Source organism: Aotus nancymaae, unplaced genomic scaffold (genome assembly GCF_030222135.1).
Source record: "Aotus nancymaae isolate 86718 unplaced genomic scaffold, 86718_ANA_hifiasm-v0.15.2.pri h1tg000010l, whole genome shotgun sequence".
In the NCBI taxonomy this organism is placed as follows: Eukaryota; Metazoa; Chordata; class Mammalia; order Primates; family Aotidae; genus Aotus; species Aotus nancymaae.
This window is the reverse complement of record NW_026988421.1, coordinates 65,351,520-65,372,971: the sequence shown is the minus strand read 5'-3', so window position 1 is coordinate 65,372,971 and position 21,452 is coordinate 65,351,520. Positions and strand designations below refer to the sequence as shown.

The 21,452-nt window shown below is 49.4% G+C and overlaps 1 protein-coding gene across 4 annotated transcripts; it reads left to right on the top strand.

Moving 5' to 3' along the window:
• Positions 1-44: 44 nt before the first annotated feature.
• Positions 45-18,097, top strand: SYNPO2L (synaptopodin 2 like). Of its 4 annotated transcripts, none has more exons than XM_012460198.3 (4): positions 45-377; positions 9,370-9,521; positions 9,968-10,479; positions 14,084-18,097. In XM_012460198.3, exons 2-4 carry the CDS (start codon positions 9,472-9,474, stop codon positions 16,246-16,248), a joined length of 2,727 nt encoding a protein of 908 aa, XP_012315621.2. In that variant the 5' UTR covers positions 45-377; positions 9,370-9,471; the 3' UTR covers positions 16,249-18,097. The 4 variants fall into 4 exon arrangements, with proteins under 4 accessions (XP_012315621.2, XP_012315622.2, XP_012315620.2 ...); XM_012460199.3 differs by lacking the exon at positions 45-377 and adding an exon at positions 7,292-7,415; XM_012460197.3 differs by lacking the exon at positions 45-377 and adding an exon at positions 7,292-7,589.
• Positions 18,098-21,452: the final 3,355 nt, after the last annotated feature.

Here is a 21,452-nt window from a genome sequence, read left to right as displayed (position 1 = left end):
CTGACCCGGTTGATTTCCGTCCGCTGGGTGGAGCTCACGCATTGCCTTTGCTGGTCATGAGATTTGCGGAACGTGTGATGGTGGTAAAGGGTACCAACGGATTCAGTTTTCATGTAGGGGTCTGAGGTCTGGCTCTACAGTTTCCTAGCTTGGGCGTCTGTTTCTTTCATCTATAAAATGGAAATAATAATTCCTGTATAAGAACTAGTTGAGGGTATGAAATTAGGTCACATAGGCCGCCTGGCATCTTAGTAGGCACTCAGTAAAGGTCAGTTGTTACTATTTAACCATTTTTATACAGCGCCTTCGTTTAGAGCCAGAGCTCTATCAGAGCCAAAAGATCTCTGCTCTCCGTTGGAAGAGTTACAGTTCCTGCGGTAATTATTACCCTGTTTAATGACTAATTATAGCTAACAGTGATAAGATTTCTTTGTCATAAACATGATCTCATTTGAACTTTTCAGTACTATTTTTTTTCCTTTTTCTTTTTTTTTTTTTAAGAGATGGTGTCTTGCTCTGTTGCCCAGGTTGGCGTGCAGTGGCACTCTCTCAGCTCACTACAACCTCCACTTCCCAGCCTAAAGCGATTCTCCTGCCTCAGCCTCCTGAGTAGCTGGGATTACAGGCACATGCCATCACGCCCAGCTAATTTTGTATTTTTAGTAGAGAGGGGGTTTCACCATGTTGGTCTGGCTGGTTTGTACTCCTGACCTGGTGATCTGCCCTCCTCGGCCTCACAAAGTGTTAGGATTACAGGCGTGAGCCACCGCTCCCAGCCCTGTTAATTCATGTAATAATTTTTCGAGCACTGCTGTTGAAACTGCCTTTGCAAAATTATAACTGAGGAAATTATGACAGTGTAAGAAATCAGACCTAACCGACGCCATCTTGCTTCTAACCTTTAAGCGCTCCTTGTTCAGGAACTAACTTTGGGAGGAAATTCAGTTCATAATAGCCCTTCTTGAAAAAACACCCTTCTTGCCTGGGGACCAGTCTGCCTTTATTTTATTAATTTATTTTATTTTTTTTGAGACAGAGTTTTGCTCTTGTTACCCAGGCTGGAGTGCAATGGTGCGATCTCGGCTCACCGCAACCTCCGCCTCCTGGGTCAGGCAATTCTCCTGCCTCAGCCTCCTGAGTAGCTGAGATTACAGGCATGCGCCACTATGCCCAGCTAATTTTTTGTATTTTTGGTAGAGACGGGATTTCACCATGTTGACCAGGATGGTCTCGCTCTCTTGACCTCGTGATCCACCCGCCTCGGCCTGCCAAAGTGCTGGGATTACAGGCGTGAGCCACCGCGCCCAGTCTGCCTTTAAAGGACTAACAGATTAGCTACAAGATTAGAAATTACAGTTTAGGGGTCATCAGCCTCTGGCTCTAAGAGTCTCAGCCTCCCCAAATTGCTCCTAGGAACAACATCACTATTGTAAAACCTAAGATCAGTGCTTGAGATATTTTGCAGACCCTGCACTCTTTGGATCAGCTGGATCAGTTGGATCCAGCTCATCCATCCCATCCAAAAACAGAAAACAGCAAGAAAACCTCACTTCCACCGCCTATGATTCCATCTTCAACTTGACCCAAGCTCCTACCTGCCAAGTTATCTTTAAGAATTCTGATCCTTGAATGCTCAGGGAGACTAATTTGAGTAATAAAATTCTGGTCACCCACACAGCCAGCTCTATGTGAATTACTCCATTGCAATTCTGTCTTGATGAAGTGGCTCTGTCTAGGCAGAAGGCAGGGTGAACCCACTGGGCACTTGCACTGTGTGCCAAGCCATGTTCTTGGTTCTGGAAATATAGTAGTAAACAAAAGTGTTATATTATTGACAGTAAAAATCAGTTATTCTGAGGCACAGAGTGGTTTATTTGTTGAAAAATTCGCACTTTAGGCTGTGCTGGAAACTATGTATTAGGCATTGAGAATGCTTTACTAAACAGGCAGATCGTTCCTATACTCTGTTGTTTTTGTTTGTTTGTTTGTTTTGAAATGGAGTCTCACTGTCACCCAGGCTGGAGTGCAATGGCATGGTCTCAGCTCACTGCAACCTCCGACTCCCGAGTTCAAGTGATTCTCTTGCCTCAGCCTCCCGAGTAGCTGAGACTACAGGCACATGCCATCATACCCAGCTAATTTTTGTATTTTTAGTAAAGACAGGGTTTCACTATGTTGACCAGGCTGGTCTCGAACTCCTGACCTCGTGATCCACCTACCACGGCCTTTCAAAGTGCTGAGATTACAGGCATGAGCCACTGTACCCAGCCTTGTTTTGTTTTTTTGAGGCGGAGTCTGGCTCTGTCGCCAGGCTGGAGTGCAGTGGCATGATCTCCCTCACTGCAACTTCCACCTCCTGGGTTCAAGTGATTCTCGTGTATCAGCCTCTCGAGTAGCTGGGATTACAGTCACATATCACCACACCTAGCTAATTTTTGTATTTTTAGTAAAGACAGGGTTTCACCATGTTGGCCAGGATGGTCTCTATCTGACCTCGTGATCTGCCCACCTCGGCCTCCCAAAGTGCTGGGATTACAGGTGTGAGCCACCGTGCCTGGCCTGTTTTGTTTTTGAGACCGTTTTGCTCTGTTGCTCAGGCTGGGCTCAAGTAGTCCTCCTGCCTCAGCCTGCTAAGTTGCTGGGGCTACAGATGCCACCATGTCTGGCTAATTTCTTGTAGAGATGAGTTCTCACTACGTTGTCCAGGGTGATCTCAAATTCCTCCCACCTTAGCCTCCCAAATTGCTGGTGTTACAAGTGTGAAGCCACCATACCTGACCTTTCCTCAGTTTATAGTCAAGATCAGTGGTTCTCAAAATGTGATCAGCTGTATCATCACCTGGAAACTTGCTAGAAATGCACATTTCAGACCCACTTTAGTTAGATTGAGTCAGAAATTCTGGAGGTGGGGCCCAGCAAGCTATGGTTTAAGGCCCTCCAGGTGATTCCATTGCCAATTGAAAACCACCAGTCTAGGTGAAAAATTTGCCAAATTCAGCTAACATATGTTGAGCATATGACCTAAACTGGGTCCTCTGCTAAACATTTTCACATGGTTTATCCCACTTGACTCATATCAATATAGGAAAGTAAATATCCTGTCTTGCTTAAGGTTGCACCCCTAGGACAGGGCACAGTGGCTCACGCCTGTAATCCTAGCACTTTGGGAGACCGAGGCCGGTGGATCACCTGAGGTTAAGAGTTTGAGACCAGCCTGGCCAACATGGAGAAACCCAACCTCTACTAAAACTAAAAAATTTAGCCAGGCGTGGTGGCACACACCTGTAATCCCAGCTACTCTGGAGGCTGAGGCACGAGAATCGTTTGAACCCGGGAGGCGGACGTTGTAGTGAGCTGAGATTGTGCCACTGCACTCCAGCCTGGGCAACAGAGCAGATTTTATTAAAAAAAAAAACAAAAACAAAAAAACACCATTGGGGCCCAGTGGCTCATGCCTGTAATCCTAGCACTTTGGGAGGCCAGGGTAGGTGGTTCACCTGAGGTCAGGAGTTTGAGACCAGCCTGGCCAACATGGTGAAACACTGTCTTAACTAAAAACAGAAAAATTAGCCAGATGTGGTGGCATGCACCTGTAGTCCCAGCTACTCAAGAGGCTGAGGCAGGAGAATCGCCTGAACCTGGGAGGCAAAGTTTGCAGTGAGCCGAGACCACACCATTGCACTCCAGCCTGGGTGACAGAGTGAGACTCTGTCTCAAAAAAAAAAAAAGATTGCACCCCTACTAAGTGGTAGATAATAGATTCAGTTTCTTTCCCCTCCCTCCACCTTTTTTTTTGAGACAGAGTCTCTGTCACCCAGGCTGGAGTGCAGTGGCCCAATCGTGGCTCACTGCAACCTCCGCCTGCCAGGCTCAAGTGATCCTCCCCACTCAGCCTCCCTAGTAGCCGGGACTACAGGCATGTACCACCACGCTTAGCTAGCTAAGTTTTGTATTTTTTGCAGAGACAGGGTTTCACCATGTTACCCAGGCTGGTCTCAAACTCCTGGGCTCAAGCAATCTGCCCGCCCTGGCCTTCCAAAGCACTGGGATGGCCAGGCACAGTGGCTCATGCCTGTAATCCCAACACTTTGGGAGGCCAAGGCAAGTGAATCACCAGGTTAGGAGTTTGAGACCAGCCTGGCTAATATGGTGAATCCCCGTCTCTACTAAAAGTACAAAAAAATTAGCCGGGCATGGTGGCGCATACCTAAAATTCCAGCTACTTGGGAGGCTGAGGCAGGAAAATTGATTGAACCCAGGAGGCGGAGGTTGCAGTGAGTGGAGATTGTGCCACTGCATTCCAGCCTGGGGGGCACAGCGAGACTCTCTCAAAAAAAAAAAAAAAAAATGCTGGGATTATAGGCATAAGCCAGCATGCCTGTACCATAGTTCTTGGTTTTTCTTTTTTTGACAGAGTCTCACTCTTTTGCCCAGGCTGGAGGCCAGTGGCACAATCTCACTGCAGCCTCTGCCTCCTGGGTTCAAGTGATTATCCTTCCTCAGCCACCCTAGTAATTGAGATTACAGGTATGTGCCACCACACCCAGCTAATTTTGTATTTTTTTTTTTTTTTTTTTGAGACGGAGTCTTGCTCTGTCGCCAGGCTGGAGTGCAGTGGCACAGTCTTGACTCACTGTAACCTCCACCTCCTGGGTTCAAGCGGTTCTTCCGCCTCAGCCTCCTGAGTAGCTGGGACTACAGGCATGTGCCACCATGCCCAGCTAATTTTTGTATTTTTAGTAGAGACGGGGTTTCATCATGGCGAGGATGGTCTCGATCTCTTGACCTTGTGATCCGCCCGCCTCGGCCTCCCAAAGTGCTGAGATTACAGGCATGAGCCACCGCGCCTGGCCTAATTTTGTTTTTTAGTAGAGACAGGGTCTCACCATGTTGGCTAGGCTGTTCTCGAACTTCTGGCCTCAAGTGATGGATCCGCCTCGGCCTCCCAAAATGCTGGGGTAACAGGCATGAGCCACCATACCCAGCCTGGGACCATAGTTTCTTGAGAATACAGACTAATGTGTTGCAATTTATTGGCTTCTACTCAGTGCACTCAACTTTGGTTACATATTAGAATCATCTGTGGTAATTTTTACTTTTATTTTTGAGACAGAGTTTCGCTCTTGTTGCCCAGGCTGGAGTGCAATGGTGTGATCTCAGCTCACTGCAACCTCCACCTCCCGGGTTCAAGTGATTCTCCTGCATCAGCCTCCCAAGTAGCTGGGATTACAGGCATATGCCATCCCACTGGCTAATTTTTGTATTTTGAGTAGAAATGGAGTTTCACCATGTTTGTCAAGCTGGTCTCAAATTCCTGACCTCAGGTGGTCCACCTGCCTTGGGCTTCCAAAGTTTTGACATTACAGGCATGAGCCACTGCACTTGGCCTTGTGATGCTTTTTAAAATGCCACTACCAGGTACCAGATCAATAAAATCAGTCCCTAAGGCTGAGGCCTGGGTGTGTGTGTGTTTGTGTGTGCGCGCGTGTAAAATTTGTCATATAATCATCTAATCCTATATGTTGTCTTATTTTAGGGACTTGGTAGCTGTAAAAGTTTCTAGGTGATTTTAATATGCACTGAGGGTTAATTAAAAGCCAATGGTATACCACAATGGCTGACATGTAGCTAACAATAAATGTTTGGATAGTGAATCAATAGATATTTAGATCCTCTTTTTACTGATGAGGCCAAGTGACTGCCCTGCCTGAGGTCACATAGCTAGTAAGTGACGGAAAAAGAACCTAAGTTCAGGCCTGGTGCAGTGGCTCACACCTGTAATTCCAGCACTTTGGGAGGCCGAGGTGGGTCCATCACTTGAGGCCAGGAGTTCAACACCAGTCTGGCCAACATGGTGAAACCCTGTCTCTAAAAACTAAAAATACAAAATTAGCCGGGCATGGTGGCAGGCACCTATAGTCTCAGCTACTTGGGAGGTTGAGACAGGACAATTGCTTGAACCCAGGAGGTGGAGGTTGCAGTGGTCTTGCGTCATTGCACTCCAGCCTGAGCAACAAGAGTGAAACTCTGTCTAAAAAAAAAAAGAACCCAAGTTCAGTTCTGACCCAAAATCCCAAGTATTTTCTTCTTCCTTTTTGGAGATCGAGTCTCCCTCTGTTGCCTCCAAGTGTTTGCTCCCCTCTGTCTTTCTCTCTCTCTTTTGTTCATTCTTTTCTTTTCCTTCCCTTCCTTCCTTCCTTTCTTTCTTTTTCTTCCTTTCTTTCTTTTTGAGACAGGGTCTCGCTCTGTCACCCAGGTTAGAGTTCAGTGGCAGGATCACAACTCACTGTAGCTTCGATCTCCAGGGCTCAAGTGAGCCTCCCACCTCAGTCTCCCAAGTAGCTGGGACTACAGGAGCATGTCACTGGGCAGGCCTGGCTAAATTTTTTATATTTTTTGTAGAAACGGGGTCTCACCATGTTGTCCAGGTCTTGAACTCCTGGGGTCAAGCGATTCACCTGCCTCAGCCTCCCAGAGTGCTGGGATTACAGGCATGAGCTACTGCAGCCAGCCCAAGTGTTTCTAGGACATAGAGGCATATACCAAGGCAAACAGTATTTAGCATACACTAGGTGTATGCTAAATATTTCATGAAACTCTGTAGCCTTTGATAATCACAGTTATAGCACCATAATGTTATGCCTTGTAACAGAGACATTCTCGTAATGGAAACCTAGAGACAAGTAGAGGTTTTTATTAACATGGGTTGTTATGTTTATGCATACCTATCCATGTCCATTTCATGACCATATATGAATTGCAATAGGTAATTTTTTAAAGTTTTTTTAAAAATATTTTTTAATGAAAAAAAAGACAGGGGTCTCACCATGTTGCCTGGGCTGGTCTCGAACTCCTGGACTCAAGCAATCCACCCACTTTGGCCTCCCAAAGTGCTAGGATTACAGGCGTGAGCCACCATACCTGGCCCTCCATTTTAATTAACAGATACATCCATATAGCGAGGGCGAACTCTCTCCTGGAATCTTGGAGCAAGTCCAGCCGTTCTTTGCCAGCTATGGAATTGAAGCCCCTGCTGCTGCCACTTTGAAAGGTCTTTGCAGGAAAGCAGTTGAGATTAGTCTATGATCCTATTAGAGAAGGTTCAGTTCCTGAAAGTTATACGTTAGTTATAGAGCCCAGAGAGTTTGTATTCTGAGTCCTGAATAAAAGGCCCATGCAGGAGAATGGGGAACATGGAGGGCAGAAGTTTGTACTATAATTAGCTCTAGGAATAACACAGATGGGGGAGGGAGGGGAGTATAAGCGGCATCTATTTTGAGCACATCTCCGATTGACGGGACACATGTGCTGGACTGTAATGATCCCAGGGCCAAATTGCCTCCCTGTGGTGTGTGTTGTTGGGGGTAGGCCTGGGGCAGCAGGAGCAGGACAGCCGGACAGGAAGGCCGGACGGGGTACGAGCACCTCAACATCTTGCCCTGGGACACTGTTCAAACTCCAGGGGCCATAGGCCAAGCTGAGCGATGGGTGCTGAGGAGGAGGTGCTGGTCACACTATCAGGGGGAGCCCCCTGGGGCTTCCGACTTCAGGGGGGGGCCGAGCAGAGGAAACCCTTACAGGTGTCCAAGGTAAGGGAGAGCCCCTGAAATGTGGCTTCAGGGAAAGGGAACCCAAGGGACCCTGGGAAGAGACTTGTGGTGGAATATGGTGGGGGTTGGGGGAATGGGAGGCTGTGAAGATGGGGTGGGTAATGGGCAGGGAAGTATGCTCAAGTCTCATAGTGGGAGTAGTGTCTGACTACAGGCTTCTTGTGGAGGTCTATTAGAAAAGAGAATTCGTGGTTTCCAGGGAGCACAGGAAAAAGAAAGGCTCTGTTTCAGTTCCCTGCAGCACTGTGGTATCAGAGGCCCAGCTCTGGTCATCCAGTGTTTGTTCTGCTGGGTATGTGCCTCTATTCCAAACTCCAGAAATACGGGGAAGATTCTAATTTCTCTCTGACTGAACTGATACGTGATGAACTGAGACTGTCTTACTCAGCCTAGCCCAGCCCAGCCCTACCCTGTCTCACCCTGCCCTGCCCATGCCTTCAGTGACCTAGGAAAAGGGTTTCCTAGGTCAGATCCTTTCTCTTACTAGGCAAGACATTTTTAGGTGCTAGGAGGGTTATGGCAAGATCTGGCCCCACAGATGAAGTCATTACCCTTTTGGTTTCACCCTACAGGCTTAGTTTTCCAAACTGTAAAATGTGAGTAATAATAGTACTTGTACTTACTTCATGGAACCATTTTAAGGATTAAATGCAATAATACATGTAGCACAGTGCCCAGCACTTAGTAAGAATCCAATAAATGGTAGCCACTACTACTGTTACCTTAGTGTATATACATTTGTGTGTACACATGGCACACATATACACAAATAATCACAATCTCGCAGAATCCCACTGGACTCCCTCCAGTCTGGAGTTTTGTTCTAAAATCTTCACTGTGTAATGGCACCAGGGGTTCCAAGGCCTAATAGAGAATTACTGGCCAATATAGATATTGCTCTTAGAGAAAAAGTTTGTGGAGATAATCTTTTGTTTTCTTTCCTTTCCTTTCCCCTTTCCCTTCCCTTCCCCTTCCCTTTTCCTTCCCCTTCCCTTCTCCTTTCCCTTTCCCTTCCCCTTTTCCTCCCCTTTTCCCCTTCCCCTTCTCCCCTTTTCCCCTTCCCCTTCTCCCCTTTTCCCCTTCCCCTTCCCCTTTCCCCTCCCCCTTCCCCTTTCCCCATCCCTTCCCTTCCCTTTCCCTTCCCTTTCCTTTTTCCTTTCCTTTCCTATCCTATCCTTTCTGTGTGACAGTCTTACTCTGTCACCCAGGCTGGAGTGCAGTGGTATGATCTTGGCTTGCCGTAACGTCCATTTCCCAGTTCAAGCGATTCTCCTGCCTCAGCCTCCCAAGTACCTGGGATTCCAAGTGCATGCCATAATACCTGGCTGATTTTTGTACTTTTAGTAGAGACAGTGTTTCATCATGTTGGCCAGGCTGGTCTCGAATTCCTGACCTCAAGTGATCCACCTGCCTAGGCCTCCCAAAGTGCTGGGATTATAGGTGTGACCCACTGTGCCCGACATACTAAAAAACCACCATTTTTAGTACCGACCCCATGCAGTTCTTCCCAAGCCTCTTTCATTCAGTGGTTACCCTGTCTCCCACCATATGATGTATTTCTTCCTCCAATCTGTACTTTCTTCCCTCTAGATAGGCCACTTCAACTGCAGCCACTTCCATGCATCTCCCCACCCTTCTTACCCTGCAAAGTAAAATCCCCTGCTATGGGTCCTTCCTGCCTTTTCCTGTCATTCTATTCCCTTTGGAGCACTCTCTTACCTACAATCAACATCCTTCAACATATCTTTCAACATCTCAGATTCGAAGACGGAGCCAGGCTGGCAGAGCAGGACTCCGAGAGAGGGACCAGCTCTTGGCAATCAATGGGATCTCTTGCACCAACCTCTCCCATGCCAGTGCCATGAGCCTCATCGATGCCTCAGGAAATCAGCTTGTCCTCACTGTGCAACGGTATGGACCTCCCTCCCCTTTTCATTCCCTAATCCCGGACTCCCATTGCCTGTCTCAGCTCTATGTCTCACTGGCCTGGCTTTAGAAACTAACAGGTACTTATTTCTGCTCATGCATTTCTGCTGGAGTGTAGATGGTTTGTGTCTATCTCCCAGAGGGCTTGAATGTATCTGCAATTAAGGGGGGGGTGTCAGTGGGTATTTGACTGATTGACCTACTTCGATCTCTGGCCTGTCTCCTCATTACATCTTCTTCTAAGTCTGTTTCCACTCGTGGCCCTTCAAGCATATTTGCCTCCTAGTTTGTCTTCAAATCTTCACCTTTCCTGGCCCACCCATTCCAACTGTATGACAGCCTTCTCTCTCCCTTACCTCTTTCTTCCATCCCTTCCAGATCTTTCTTGCTTCAGTACCCATCTCTCAAGCTCTGTCATCTTTCCTATACAGGGTAGCAGACGAGGGGCCTGTGCAATCTCCATCTCCCCATGAGCTTCAGGTGCTGTCACCCTTATCTCCACTGAGTCCTGAGCCCCCTGGTGCTCCAGTTCCTCAGCCTCTGCAGCCTGGGAGCCTTCGTTCACCTCCTGATAGTGAGGCTTACTATGGAGAGACTGACAGTGATGCTGATGGCCCTGCCACCCAGGAGAAGCCCCGCCGACCTCGCCGCCGAGGCCCCACAAGGCCTACCCCGGGTGCCCCACCTGATGAGGTCTACCTGTCTGACAGCCCTGCAGAGCCGGCACCTACTATCCCTGGCCCTCCTAGCCAGGGTGATAGCCGTGTGAGCTCCCCATCTTGGGAGGATGGGGCAGCTCTTCAGCCACCCGCAGCTGAGGCTCTGCTGTTACCCCACGGCCCCCTCCGGCCTGGTCCTCATCTCATCCCTATGGTGGGGCCTGTTCCCCACCCAGTGGCAGAAGATCTTACTACCACCTACACCCAGAAGGCCAAGCAAGCCAGTGAGTGTCTGAACCCCTTTTCCCCAGCCAGGATCCTTCAATCTGAGCCTTAAATCCACTATTCTATAGCCATACATTCTCCCTACCTTATGCCCTTTGGATACAGTCTTGGGGACAAGAGGAGAAGAGTAATGAGTAGAAGGGGAGCATAACTATTCTTGTGGCACCCATTATTTTTGCTGTTTGAACCAATGTGGCAAAAGGATAAGGTGATTCAGTTCAACCCAGGAACAGGGTAAGTAGGGAAGTTGGAAAGGGACATGAATAGATGAAGGGTTTGGTGGTGGTGATAATTGTTATTGTGTGTCATGATGGGGTAAAGGCAGAGTACAGACACAGGACAAGGGAGTATTTAAAAGCAGGTCGAAGGCTAGATGAGGTGGCTCACACCTGTAATCCCAGCACTTTGGAAGGCTGAGGTGGGAGGATCGCTTGAACTCAGGAGTTTGAGACCAGCCAGGACAACATGGTGAGACCTTGTCTCCACTAAAAATTTAAAAATTAGACAGGCATGGTGGCACATGCCTATGGTCCCAGCTACTTGGGAGGCTGAGGCAGGAGGATCACTTGAGCCTGGGAGGTTGAGGCTGCAGAAAGTCATGTTTGCACCACTGCACTCCAGTGTGAGCAACAGAGCAACACCCTCAAAATAAATAAATAAAAATAAATAAATAAAAGTGGGTCAAAGCTACAGGGGTTCTTTATAGTATTAATTGAAGGCACCTTTGACATTTGCAAGTTCAGCTAGGATTCCTGGGGACCGAGAGGCTATGGAATGATCATGAGACCCTGAGGAAGTAGCAGAGGGAGGGAGCTTTGGCTTTGGCACCTTATCTCAGGCAAGAATGTTGGCCTGGACAGAAAAAGCCCATTCCACTTATCTCAGGCTCTTTGCTATTTTTGATGTGAGCTACAGAACAAGGTCTAAGGATAAACTTTCTCCCTGCTCTATGCCTCCTGTGCCTTTCCCACAGAGATCGTTCTTGTCACCTCTGAAATCTCAGGATTCCCTCTCTAGTTGTATTTCTTTCCTCTCCTCTACCATTTTGATTCCTGATCCATAGAGCTTTGTGTTTCTCAGTTTGGAATGGAGGCTAAGGACATGAGAGTTGAGAGTCTGACATCCCTGATTGTCCAATATCCCAGGAATTCCAGATGCATGCCTAGGATCCCATGCTTTCCTCAGTTCTCTACTTACCTCCCCCTCCCTTCCTATCATGCTGGGTGAGACTGTAGTTACTGGCTCAGAGATATTTTTAGTCAAGCAGACCTCATTGTCTACTGTGGGAGGGTTGGGGGAAGGGGAGGCAGGTGCCCACGTCCATCACACCAGCACTTGTGGGGCAGCCCAGAGAAGGGAGAGGGCCGGTCTCCAAAAATAGCACAGTGAGCTCATTCAGCTGCCAGCTCTGGGGACAAGACAAAGGGGCTTTAAAAGGCATGGGGGGTGGCTCAAGCTGGTCCTGCTCCAGCCAACACTGCCTTTCTCAGCATGGAGACCTTTGAGCCCATCAGCCAAGAGCCCCTCAGCCAAGCCAGCTACGACAAAGCCCCAGACCCAGTTCCTGAGCTCCAAGACTCATTCTATGCAGGTACTACCCTTTCATATCTATGAGAGTCTGTGATCTAGAATGGAGGGAAAGATGTCAACAGTTTAGGAAGGGCAGTCTTTGGGAAAGGTCTTACTATCCTGTTCCTTCCTTTTTGCTGTCCTCTTCCTCCTTTTCTCAGGAGAGTTTCACTGCCCCTTTCTCAGTGATCCTATGGCCACATGTCAAAGGGGTTTGTGACTACAGAGCTGTAGAAAACTCATGGGAACAGAGTGTGTGTGAGTACATTATGAATACATGAGGGCATGTATGTGTGAGTCCATGGGAGAAGATATGTATGAACAAGAAAGTGTCCATATATATCAAGAAAGTATAGCGTCAAGAAGGCTTTAATAGTAACAGTTATAGTGGGCCTTCACATTGTGTTAAGTGCTAAATTTACTCTATTATCTCATTTAATCCTAATAGCAATCCTGTGAGGTAGCCATTGTCTGCCCTCATTTACAGAGGAGGAAACTGAACTTTAATGAGGTGAGGTAATTCTCCCAAGAACCAAAAACCTGAACTGAACTCTGACTCCAGGGCCTGTTGTCTCATCCACAGCAGTACTTTGTGGTATAAATGCTGTGATGAGAGGAATGACAAAAATGAAAAAATTCCATCTACTTTCCACTCAAGGTACCAAGCTAATTACAAAGGAGCATGGTACCTTGAGTGGAAAGTAGATGGAATTTCAAGAATTTTTCAGGAGGAACTGGGGACCATGGACCAGAGAGTATCCATGTGCAAGGCGGGGTCCTAGCAGCAGGGTTACCTCTCCCATTTCTTGGCCCCACCTACCCAGGCCCCACATGGCATGGAAAGCCCTGCCCTGGTTCCCTTTAGCACATAGTCCTTTTGTGCCTGGCTGGCAGTGGCTGCCTGAGCTCTCTACCTAGAGGCAGCTCTGACACCCAAAGAAGCCCACCCCGCTATGATCCCCAGCTTAGGGGAAATAATATATTTAGCTGGTGACCTTGAGGTATCCTAAAGATTTGGAGGGTTTCCTTGGAGAACAGCACTCTAACTTGTCCTGCATCTTGGATCAAGACTATTCCTGGTTGTGAGTAGCAGGGGTGTGAAGCCCAGAGGACTGCCCTGGGAGTTGGAAGGCTGAGATAAACTTTAAAATTCTATCTAGACTGTTAGTAACGGGGTCTCTGCAGTGAGAGCTCTGGGAAGAAGGGCCACCTAGAGCATGTAGGTATGTGAATGTATTTGAGTGATGGTGTTTTTATGTGGGCATATGTATGTTTACATATGTGTAAGTAAACAGAAGTGTATGTAAGCTGGGGTATATGTGAATGAGAGAGAAAAGTATATAGGAGAAAGAACGCCTAGAGTTGGCTTTCACTAAATGGATATTCTTGTTGAAGTGCTGTGTGGTGGGAGTTATTTCTGTGAATGTCTATGATGTGGACTGCATGAGGGGGGTGGAATTGTGAATGAAGATCCTCATTGCTAAGGGTTCTTTGTGTCCATATCATAGGGATAAGGGATAGCAGAAAGGATGAGTCCTAAGCTTTGTGAGAAGCCTCCTAACGTGGTCCCTATGGTGGGTGAAAAGTGTTCCTTCTCATCTTTGCTCTCCCTGGGACCTGCTTATCTCCCTGTCTGCCATGGAGAGTGACACATCCTTCCCCCCACCCCCCATTGCCAGTCAGGAATAGGAGGCAGGTGAGGAATGTGTGTGGGGTGGATAAGAGCGCATCTCTTGGAAGATAGGAACACAATAGCAATAAGACTATTCTGCTAATCTTACTAGTAGGATGGAAGGGCTGTGGTCAGAGCAGTGTCAGGGCAGCCAACTGAACTCTGCGTTATCTTTAACTGTCCTTGGTTTCACCTTTCACCCTCCACTCTGCCCTTAAGTCAGAGGACTTTGCCACAGAGGGTACTGTGGGTTGAGCCAGTGAAAGAGGGAGCTTTCTGGGGCTGGGGGCGAAAGCCTTGAGGAACAGGACTAGAAGAGGCTGGGAAGCCCCACTGACCATTTTACCTCTTGGCCTTCCCAGAACTGCAACGTGCAGAGAGCCTTCAAGAGAAGAGCATAAAGGAGGCCAAGACCAAATGCCGGACAATTGCATCCCTGCTCACTGCAGCCCCCAACCCCCACTCCAAAGGGGTGCTTATGTTTAAGAAACGGCGGCAGAGAGCCAAGAAGTACACCCTGGTGAGCTTTGGGGCTGCTGCTGGGACAGGCGCTGAGGAGGAGGAGGACGGCATTCCCCCCACGAGTGAGTCCGAGCTGGACGAAGAAGCCTTCTCCGACGCCCGCAGCCTCACCAATCAATCTGACTGGGACAGTCCCTATCTGGACATGGAGCTTGCCAGGGCAGGCTCAAGAGCAGCAGAGGGCCAGGGCTCTGGGCTAGGAGGGCAGCTGAGTGAGGTCTCTGGGCGAGGGGTGCAGCTCTTTGAACAGCAGCGCCAGCGTGCAGACTCCAGCACCCAGGAACTGGCGAAGGCTGAACCAGGAGCCATGCTCAACGGGGAGGGCTTGCAGTCACCACCTCGAGCCCAGAGTGCTCCCCCGGAGGCGGCTGTGCTCCCACCCAGCCCCTTGCCGGTCCCTGTAGCCAGCCCCAGACCCTTTCAACCAGGTGGGGCCCCGACCCCAGCTCCAAGCATCTTTAACCGGTCAGCTAGGCCCTTTACCCCGGGTCTACAAGGCCAGCGGACAACTACCACCTCGGTTATTTTCCGGCCCCTAGCCCCCAAGAGAGCTAACGACAGCCTGAGGGACCTCAGTCCCGCCCCACCCCCCTTCTTGTCTTCTCCGCAGGGGCCCACCCCTCTGCCCAGCTTGACTTCAGGGGTTGCCAGCCACGTGCCAGCCTCCGGTTCCCCCAGCACCCCACGCTCCTCCGGCCCTGTGACAGCCACCAGTTCCCTGTACATCCCAGCCCCCAGTCGGCCTGTTACCCCAGGCGGAGCCCCAGAGCCCCCCGCTCCTCCTAGTGCAGCTGCAATGACCTCCACCGCTTCTATCTACCTATCTGCGCCTCTCAGACCCTTTGGGTACCCAGAGGCGGCCGCCCCAGGCCCAGCGGCCCCTGAGCCCTCCAGCACTCGGGAGCAGCGCATCTCTGTGCCAGCTGCACGCACGGGTATCCTGCAGGAGGCCCGGCGCCGAGGGACGCGGAAGCAGATGTTCCGGCCTGGAAAGGAGGAGACGAAGAACTCGCCCAACCCCGAGCTGCTATCGCTGGTGCAGAACCTGGATGAAAAGCCCCGGGCCGGAGGTGCTGAATCTGGTCCTGAGGAGGACGCACTGAGCCTTGGGGCCGAAGCCTGCAACTTCATGCAGCCAGTAGGGACCAGAAGTTACAAGACCCTGCCTCACGTGACACCTAAGACCCCGCCTCCAATGGCTCCCAAGACCCCGCCCCCTATGACTCCTAAGACTCCACCCCCAGTGGCTCCTAAGCCCCCGTCTCGAGGGCTCCTTGATGGGCTCGTGAATGGGGCAGCCCCTTCGGCTGGAATCCCTGAGCCACCAAGGATGCAGGGCAGGGGTGGGGAGCTGTTTGCCAAGCGGCAGAGCCGTGCGGACAGGTATGTGGTGGAAGGTACACCTGGTCCTGGTCTTGGCCATCGGCCTAGAAGTCCTTCTCCTACCCCGTCTTTGCCCTCTTCTTGGAAATATTCACCCAACATCCGTGCCCCACCTCCTATTGCTTACAACCCACTGCTCTCCCCCTTTTTCCCCCAGGCGGCCCGAACTCTCCCTAAGGCCCAATCCCAGGGGCCTCGGGCAACACCCAAGCAGGGCATTAAGGCTTTAGATTTTATGCGGCATCAGCCCTATCAACTTAAAACTGCCATGTTCTGTTTTGATGAGGTTCCCCCGACTCCTGGACCCACTGCCTCAGGGCCCCCCAAAACTACCCGAGTCCAGGAGATTCGCCGGTTTTCCACTCCGGCGCCCCAGCCCACTGCAGAGCCCCTCGCTCCCACTGTGCTTGCCCCACGAGCAGCCACTACACTGGATGAGCCCATCTGGAGAACAGAGCTGGCGTCAGCCCCTGTTCCTAGCCCAGCCCCTCCTCCAGAGTCTCCCAGGGGCCTTGGGGCTTCTCCCAGCTCCTGTGGTTTCCAGGTAGCCAGGCCCCGATTCTCAGCCACCAGAACAGGATTGCAGGCTCATGTGTGGAAGCCTGGGGCAGGGCACCAGTGAGCAGGCACAGGTCCCAGGACCAAGGAGAGGTGGAACATCCAGTTCCTAAAGTTGCTTCTCCTACCCTATCCCACTCCCTGTCTCTGGCATCTGGAAGCTAAATTGCCTCCTGCAAGAGATACTTTCCGAGTTCATGTCCCATCCCTCACCTTCCTCCTCACTCCCTACCTCCCTGCCGCTTTCCAACCATGTCTGCTTTGATACCTTTGCCTCTCTTTGTCTCTGCATTTTCTTGCCTGGATCTCTGTCTTTATTTCCAGGTTTCTCCACCCATATTCCTCCACAGGTCTCTCTTCCTTGACATTTGAGCTTTTCTCTGTGGGCCTCATTTTAATGTTCAGTGAGAAGCACACAGCAGAAGTGAACACTAACATCTCAGGCAAGAAGCTCACCACAAGGCAGACAGCAAAGGGAGTGAATTGACCCCTGTTTGCATTAAGCCACCTCCACCCCCCACTCTGCTTTCCCAAGATTGCCTGGCATATATCTAGGCCTGTATGTGTGTGTATGTGTATGTGCAAGTGTGTGTGTGTGCACAGATGTGCTCTTTCATCTGAGGCATGAGTAAGAGGAGAGGTCAAAACAAAGACCCGGCCGGGCGCGGTGGCTCAAGCCTATAATCCCAGCACTTTGGGAGGCCGAGGCGGGTGGATCACGAGGTCAAGAGATCAAGACCATCCTGGTCAACAAGGTGAAACCCCGTCTCTACTAAAAACACAAAAATTAGCTAGGCATGGTGGCGCGCGCCTGTAGTCACAGCTACTCGGGAGGCTGAGGCGGAAGAATTGCTTGAACCCAGGAGGTGGAGGCTGCAGTGAGCCAAGATCATGCCATTGCACTCCAGCCTGGGTAACAAGAGCGAAATTCCGTCTCAAAATAAATAAAGAAATAAAGAAATAAAAATAAAGACCCAATCTGAGTCTTATTGTTGTACTAATAGAAGGGTCAGATATCCCCACATGAAGTTGAGTGGGAGAAAGAGATTCACTAGAGAATAACTCCTTAGAGACCAATGTCTGTAGCAAGTGTACAGCATCTTGTGAAAGTTACAGCGCATGAAAAGACTGAAGGGCCAGGACAGTTTGCATGGGCTGAGTTATACCAGCTAGACCAGGAATAGAACAAATAACTCTATTCCTGTTTCAGAAAGTTAGCAACATGAGAGGCCAGTGCTGAGCAACCCAGTACCCAGGAAATGAAAAAATGAAAGAAAATTTCCTCTGAGAATAAACAGATCATTGGCTTCATTGCCTCATGAGCTTGAGAGAAAGGAGAAGAGAGCCAGAGTGTGGAGAGTGAGGTGGAAACCAGAAGAATGGCAGAAATGAGTGTAAGTGACTTGAGCCCACAGATGGAAGTATGGTAAGGGACAATGCCATATTGGCAGAAAGTAGAGTTGAGTAACAAGAAACCAACCTTGTGTGAGAGGAGGATTGGGAAAAAATTTGAGGGAGAAGAATGTATTTGTTGGAGTGGTAGAGGATGATGGTGGAAGGGAGGTGTGAGGGTGTGTGCTGAGTGTTGAAAGAACAGTTGGTGTCTGTGTGACCTTCCTTGAGTCTGTCCTTCAGTGTGTCTTCTGCGGCTTGCTATGACTACCTGGGAAAGAGCAGGGAAACACCTAGAGCCAAAACCTCTTTTCAGTCCCACCCCATCCCTCAAAACCCCAGTTCTGGCTTCTTTTAGCTTCAGGTCCTGATCTCTGATCTTAGAGGAATATGGACTCCCTTCTCACCAAGACCACCACCAGCCATGTTTGGTTTAATCTGGAAAGTGCTAATTTCCTTTGCTTGTTGGGTGTGAGTCACAATACTTTGGTTTGTGCACAAGAATAAATTTATGTCCCATACCTTCTGTTGCTGTTATCTTCTAGTTTTATACCTAAATCCTGATCTCTCCTTGATCTTTAACCCATTTCCCTGATCTGATTTCTAATCTGTCTCTATTTCTGCCCTCCCATTTTTCACCCTTTTGCCATTTGTTTCCAGGTCTTTTGCTCTTTCCTACCAATACTGTCCTGTTCTGATTTAGCCACCTTCATCATTCTTCTTGTTTCCCTTTCCCCACAGTCTTCATCCAAGTTCTTCCCTTGCCTCATACTTTCTTTTTTTTTTTGAGACGGAATCTCGCTGTGTCACCATGCTGGAGTGCAGTGGCGCAATCCCAACTCACTGCCACCTCTGCCTCCCAGGTTCAAGCGATTCTCCTGCCTCAGTCTCCCGAGTAGCTGGGACTACAGATGTGTGCCACCATGCCCAGCTAATTTTTTTTTATTTTTAGTAGAGACAGGGTTTCACAATGTTGGCCAGGATGGTCTCCATCTCTTGACCTCGTGATCCACCCGCCTCAGCCTCCCAAAGTGCTGGGATTACGGGCGGGAGCCACCATGCCCGGCCCCTTGCCTCACACTTTCTAGGCAAGGCCTCTGTTCACGGAACTGAAGAGAACTTGGAAAGGCCCTCTGAGCTCTTTGCCATCAACATTTCCTAGCTCCCTGGAGGAACCAACCGTATTAAACAGTCTGGAAATTAAGTGAGAAGAAAGCAACAGCTGGAGGGGAAGATGGGATGGGAGAGGGAAGAAGGAAAGAAAGGTGAGTTGAGACTACTAAAGAAGGGACGGCATTGGAGGTAGGTGAGAATTAAAGACTTGAGAGAGGCCGGGCTCGGTGGCTTACGCCTATAATCCCAGCACTTTGGGAGGCCGAGGCAGGTGGATCACGAGGTCAAGAGATCAAGACCATCTTGGTCAACATGGTGAAACCCCGTCTCTACTAAAAAAAAAAAATACAAAAAAAATTAGCTGGGCATGGTGGCGTGCGCCTGTAGTCCCAGCTACTTGGGAGGCTAGGGCAGGAGAATTGCTTGAACCCAGGAGGCCGAGGTTGTGGTGAGCCGAGATCGCGCCACTGCACTCCAACCTGGGTAACGAGTGAAACGCCGACTCAAAAAAAAAAAAAAAAAAAAAAATACTTGGGAGAAGGAAAGTGCCATTGCTCCCATTCTGCCAGCAGAGGGCATGTTTGTGCCAATAACCACACCCAGGCCACAGACCTCCCAAGTGAACTCTCAGAATTCCAAAGGTCTCAGAGACCATAGACTAAAAAACCTGTCTTCTCCCAGTCAGTTGTTTTACATATTAAATCGAAGGAGATCAAACTTTCAGTTTATTTTTGTTTTAGAGGGTAAGGGGGGCTGGGCACTGTGGCTCAGGCTTGTAATCCCAGAATTTTGGGAGTCCAAGGTGGGCGGATCACGAGGTCAAGAGATTGAGACCATCTCTAATAAAAATAGAAAAATTAGCTGGGCATGGTGGTGCATGCCTGTAGTCCCAGCTACTCAGGAGGCTGAGGCACAAGAATCACTTGAACCCAGGAGGCAGAGGTTGCAGTGAGCCAAGACTGTGCCACTGCACTACAGCCTGGTGACAGAGCAAAAAAAAAAGGCTGAAGGTGGTAGTGATGATGAAGTCACCTTTTGCTATTTATATATTTTTTTCTTCTTTTTTTTTTCTGAGACGGAGTCTCGCTCTGTGGCCCAGGCCGGAGTGCAGTGGTACAATCTTGGCTCATTGCAACCTCTGCCTCCCGGGCTCAAGCGATTCTCCTGCCTCAGCCTCCTGAGTAACTGGGATTACAGGAGTGCGCCACCATGCCCAGCTAATTTTTGTATTTTTAGTAGAAATGGAGTTTCACCATGTTGGCCAGGCTGGTCTTGAACTCCTGACCTCAAGTGATCTACCTGCCTCAGCCTCCCAAAGTGCTGGGATTAAAGATGTGAGCCACCACACCTGGCATATTTTTTTCTTCTAATTGCTTCCTTGGGTTGGGAGGAGATGGAGGAAGACAAAAGATGAGGGATCTGGAGGTATAACTGGCCTGGGCAGAAGCCAACTGGGAGGGGATACCTTTTGGCCCATAGCCTGAACCCGAAAAGTACAAGCTGGAGAAAGGACGTGGTCAGGAAGAGTAAAGAACTCAGAAAGGGGCCAGGCACAGTGGCTCACACCTGTAATCTCAGCACTTTGGGAGGCTGAGGTGGGCAGATCACGAGATCAGGAGTTTGAGACCAGCCTGACCAACATGGTGAAACCCCGTCTCTACTAAAAATACAAAAATTAGCCGGGTGTGGTGGTGCATGCCTGTAATCCTAGCTACTCAGGAGGCTGAGACGGGAGAATTGCTTTAACCTGGGAAGCAGAGGTTTCAGTGAGCCAAGATCATGCCACTGCGCTCCAGCCTGGGTGACAGAGCGAGACTCCATCTCAAAAAAAATAAAAATAAAAATAAAGCCTGGGCACAGTGGATCACACCTGTAATTCCAGCACTTTGAGAGGCCAAGGCAGGTGGATCATGAGGTCAGGAGTTCAAGACCAGCCTGGCCAACAAGGTGAAACCCCATCTCTACTAAAAATACAGAAAAAAAAAATAATTAGCCAGGTGTGATGGCGGGCACCTGTAATCCCAGCTGGGAGGCTGAGGCAGGGAATTGCTTGAACCTGGGAGGCGGAGGTTGCAGTGAGCTGAGATTGTGCCACTCCACTCTAGCCTGGGCGACAGAGCAAGACTCCAACTCAAAAAAATAAATAAATAAATAAAGAGAGAGAGAGAGCTCGGAAAGGGACAAAGGAAGCTACAAAAGCCATTTCCTGATGTGTACTGTAGTCCCAGCTGCTCAGAGGCTGAGGTAGGAGGATCACTTGTGCCCAGAAGTTCGAGTCCAGCCTGGGCAACATAGTGAGACCCCCATCTCTTAAAGAATTAAAAAAAAAAAAGTGGGCCGGGCTTGGTGGCTCACGCCTGTAATCCCAACACTTTGGGAGGCAGAGGCAGGTGGATCACTGAGGTCAGAAGTTGGAGACCAGTCCTGGCCAACATGGAGAAACTTCATCTCTACTAAAAATATAAAATTAGCAGGGCGTGGTGGCGCATGCCTGTAATCCCAGCTACTCAGGAGGCTGAGGCAAGAGAATTGCTTGAACCCGGGAGGCAGAGGTTGTGATGAGCCGAGATAGCGCCATTGCATTCCAGCCTGGGTGACAGAGCAAGACTAGGTCTCAAAACAAACAAACAAACAAAAAAGCCAGCTAGGCACGGTGGCTCATGCCTGTAATCCTAGCACTTTGGGAGGTTGAGACGGGAGGCTTGCTTGAGCCCAGGAGTTTGAAATCAGCCTGAGCAACACAGCCAAACCCTATCTCTCTAA

Bases quoted from the DNA above. Each gene is read 5' to 3' on its own strand.
- SYNPO2L (XM_012460197.3), top strand. From the start codon at position 7,485: ATGGGTGCTGAGGAGGAGGTGCTGGTCACACTATCAGGGGGAGCCCCC. The intron at 7,590-9,369 runs GTAAGGGAGAGC...TCAACATCTCAG, and splicing joins AACCCTTACAGGTGTCCAAG to ATTCGAAGACGGAGCCAGGC. The intron at 9,522-9,967 runs GTATGGACCTCC...TTTCCTATACAG, and splicing joins CTTGTCCTCACTGTGCAACG to GGTAGCAGACGAGGGGCCTG.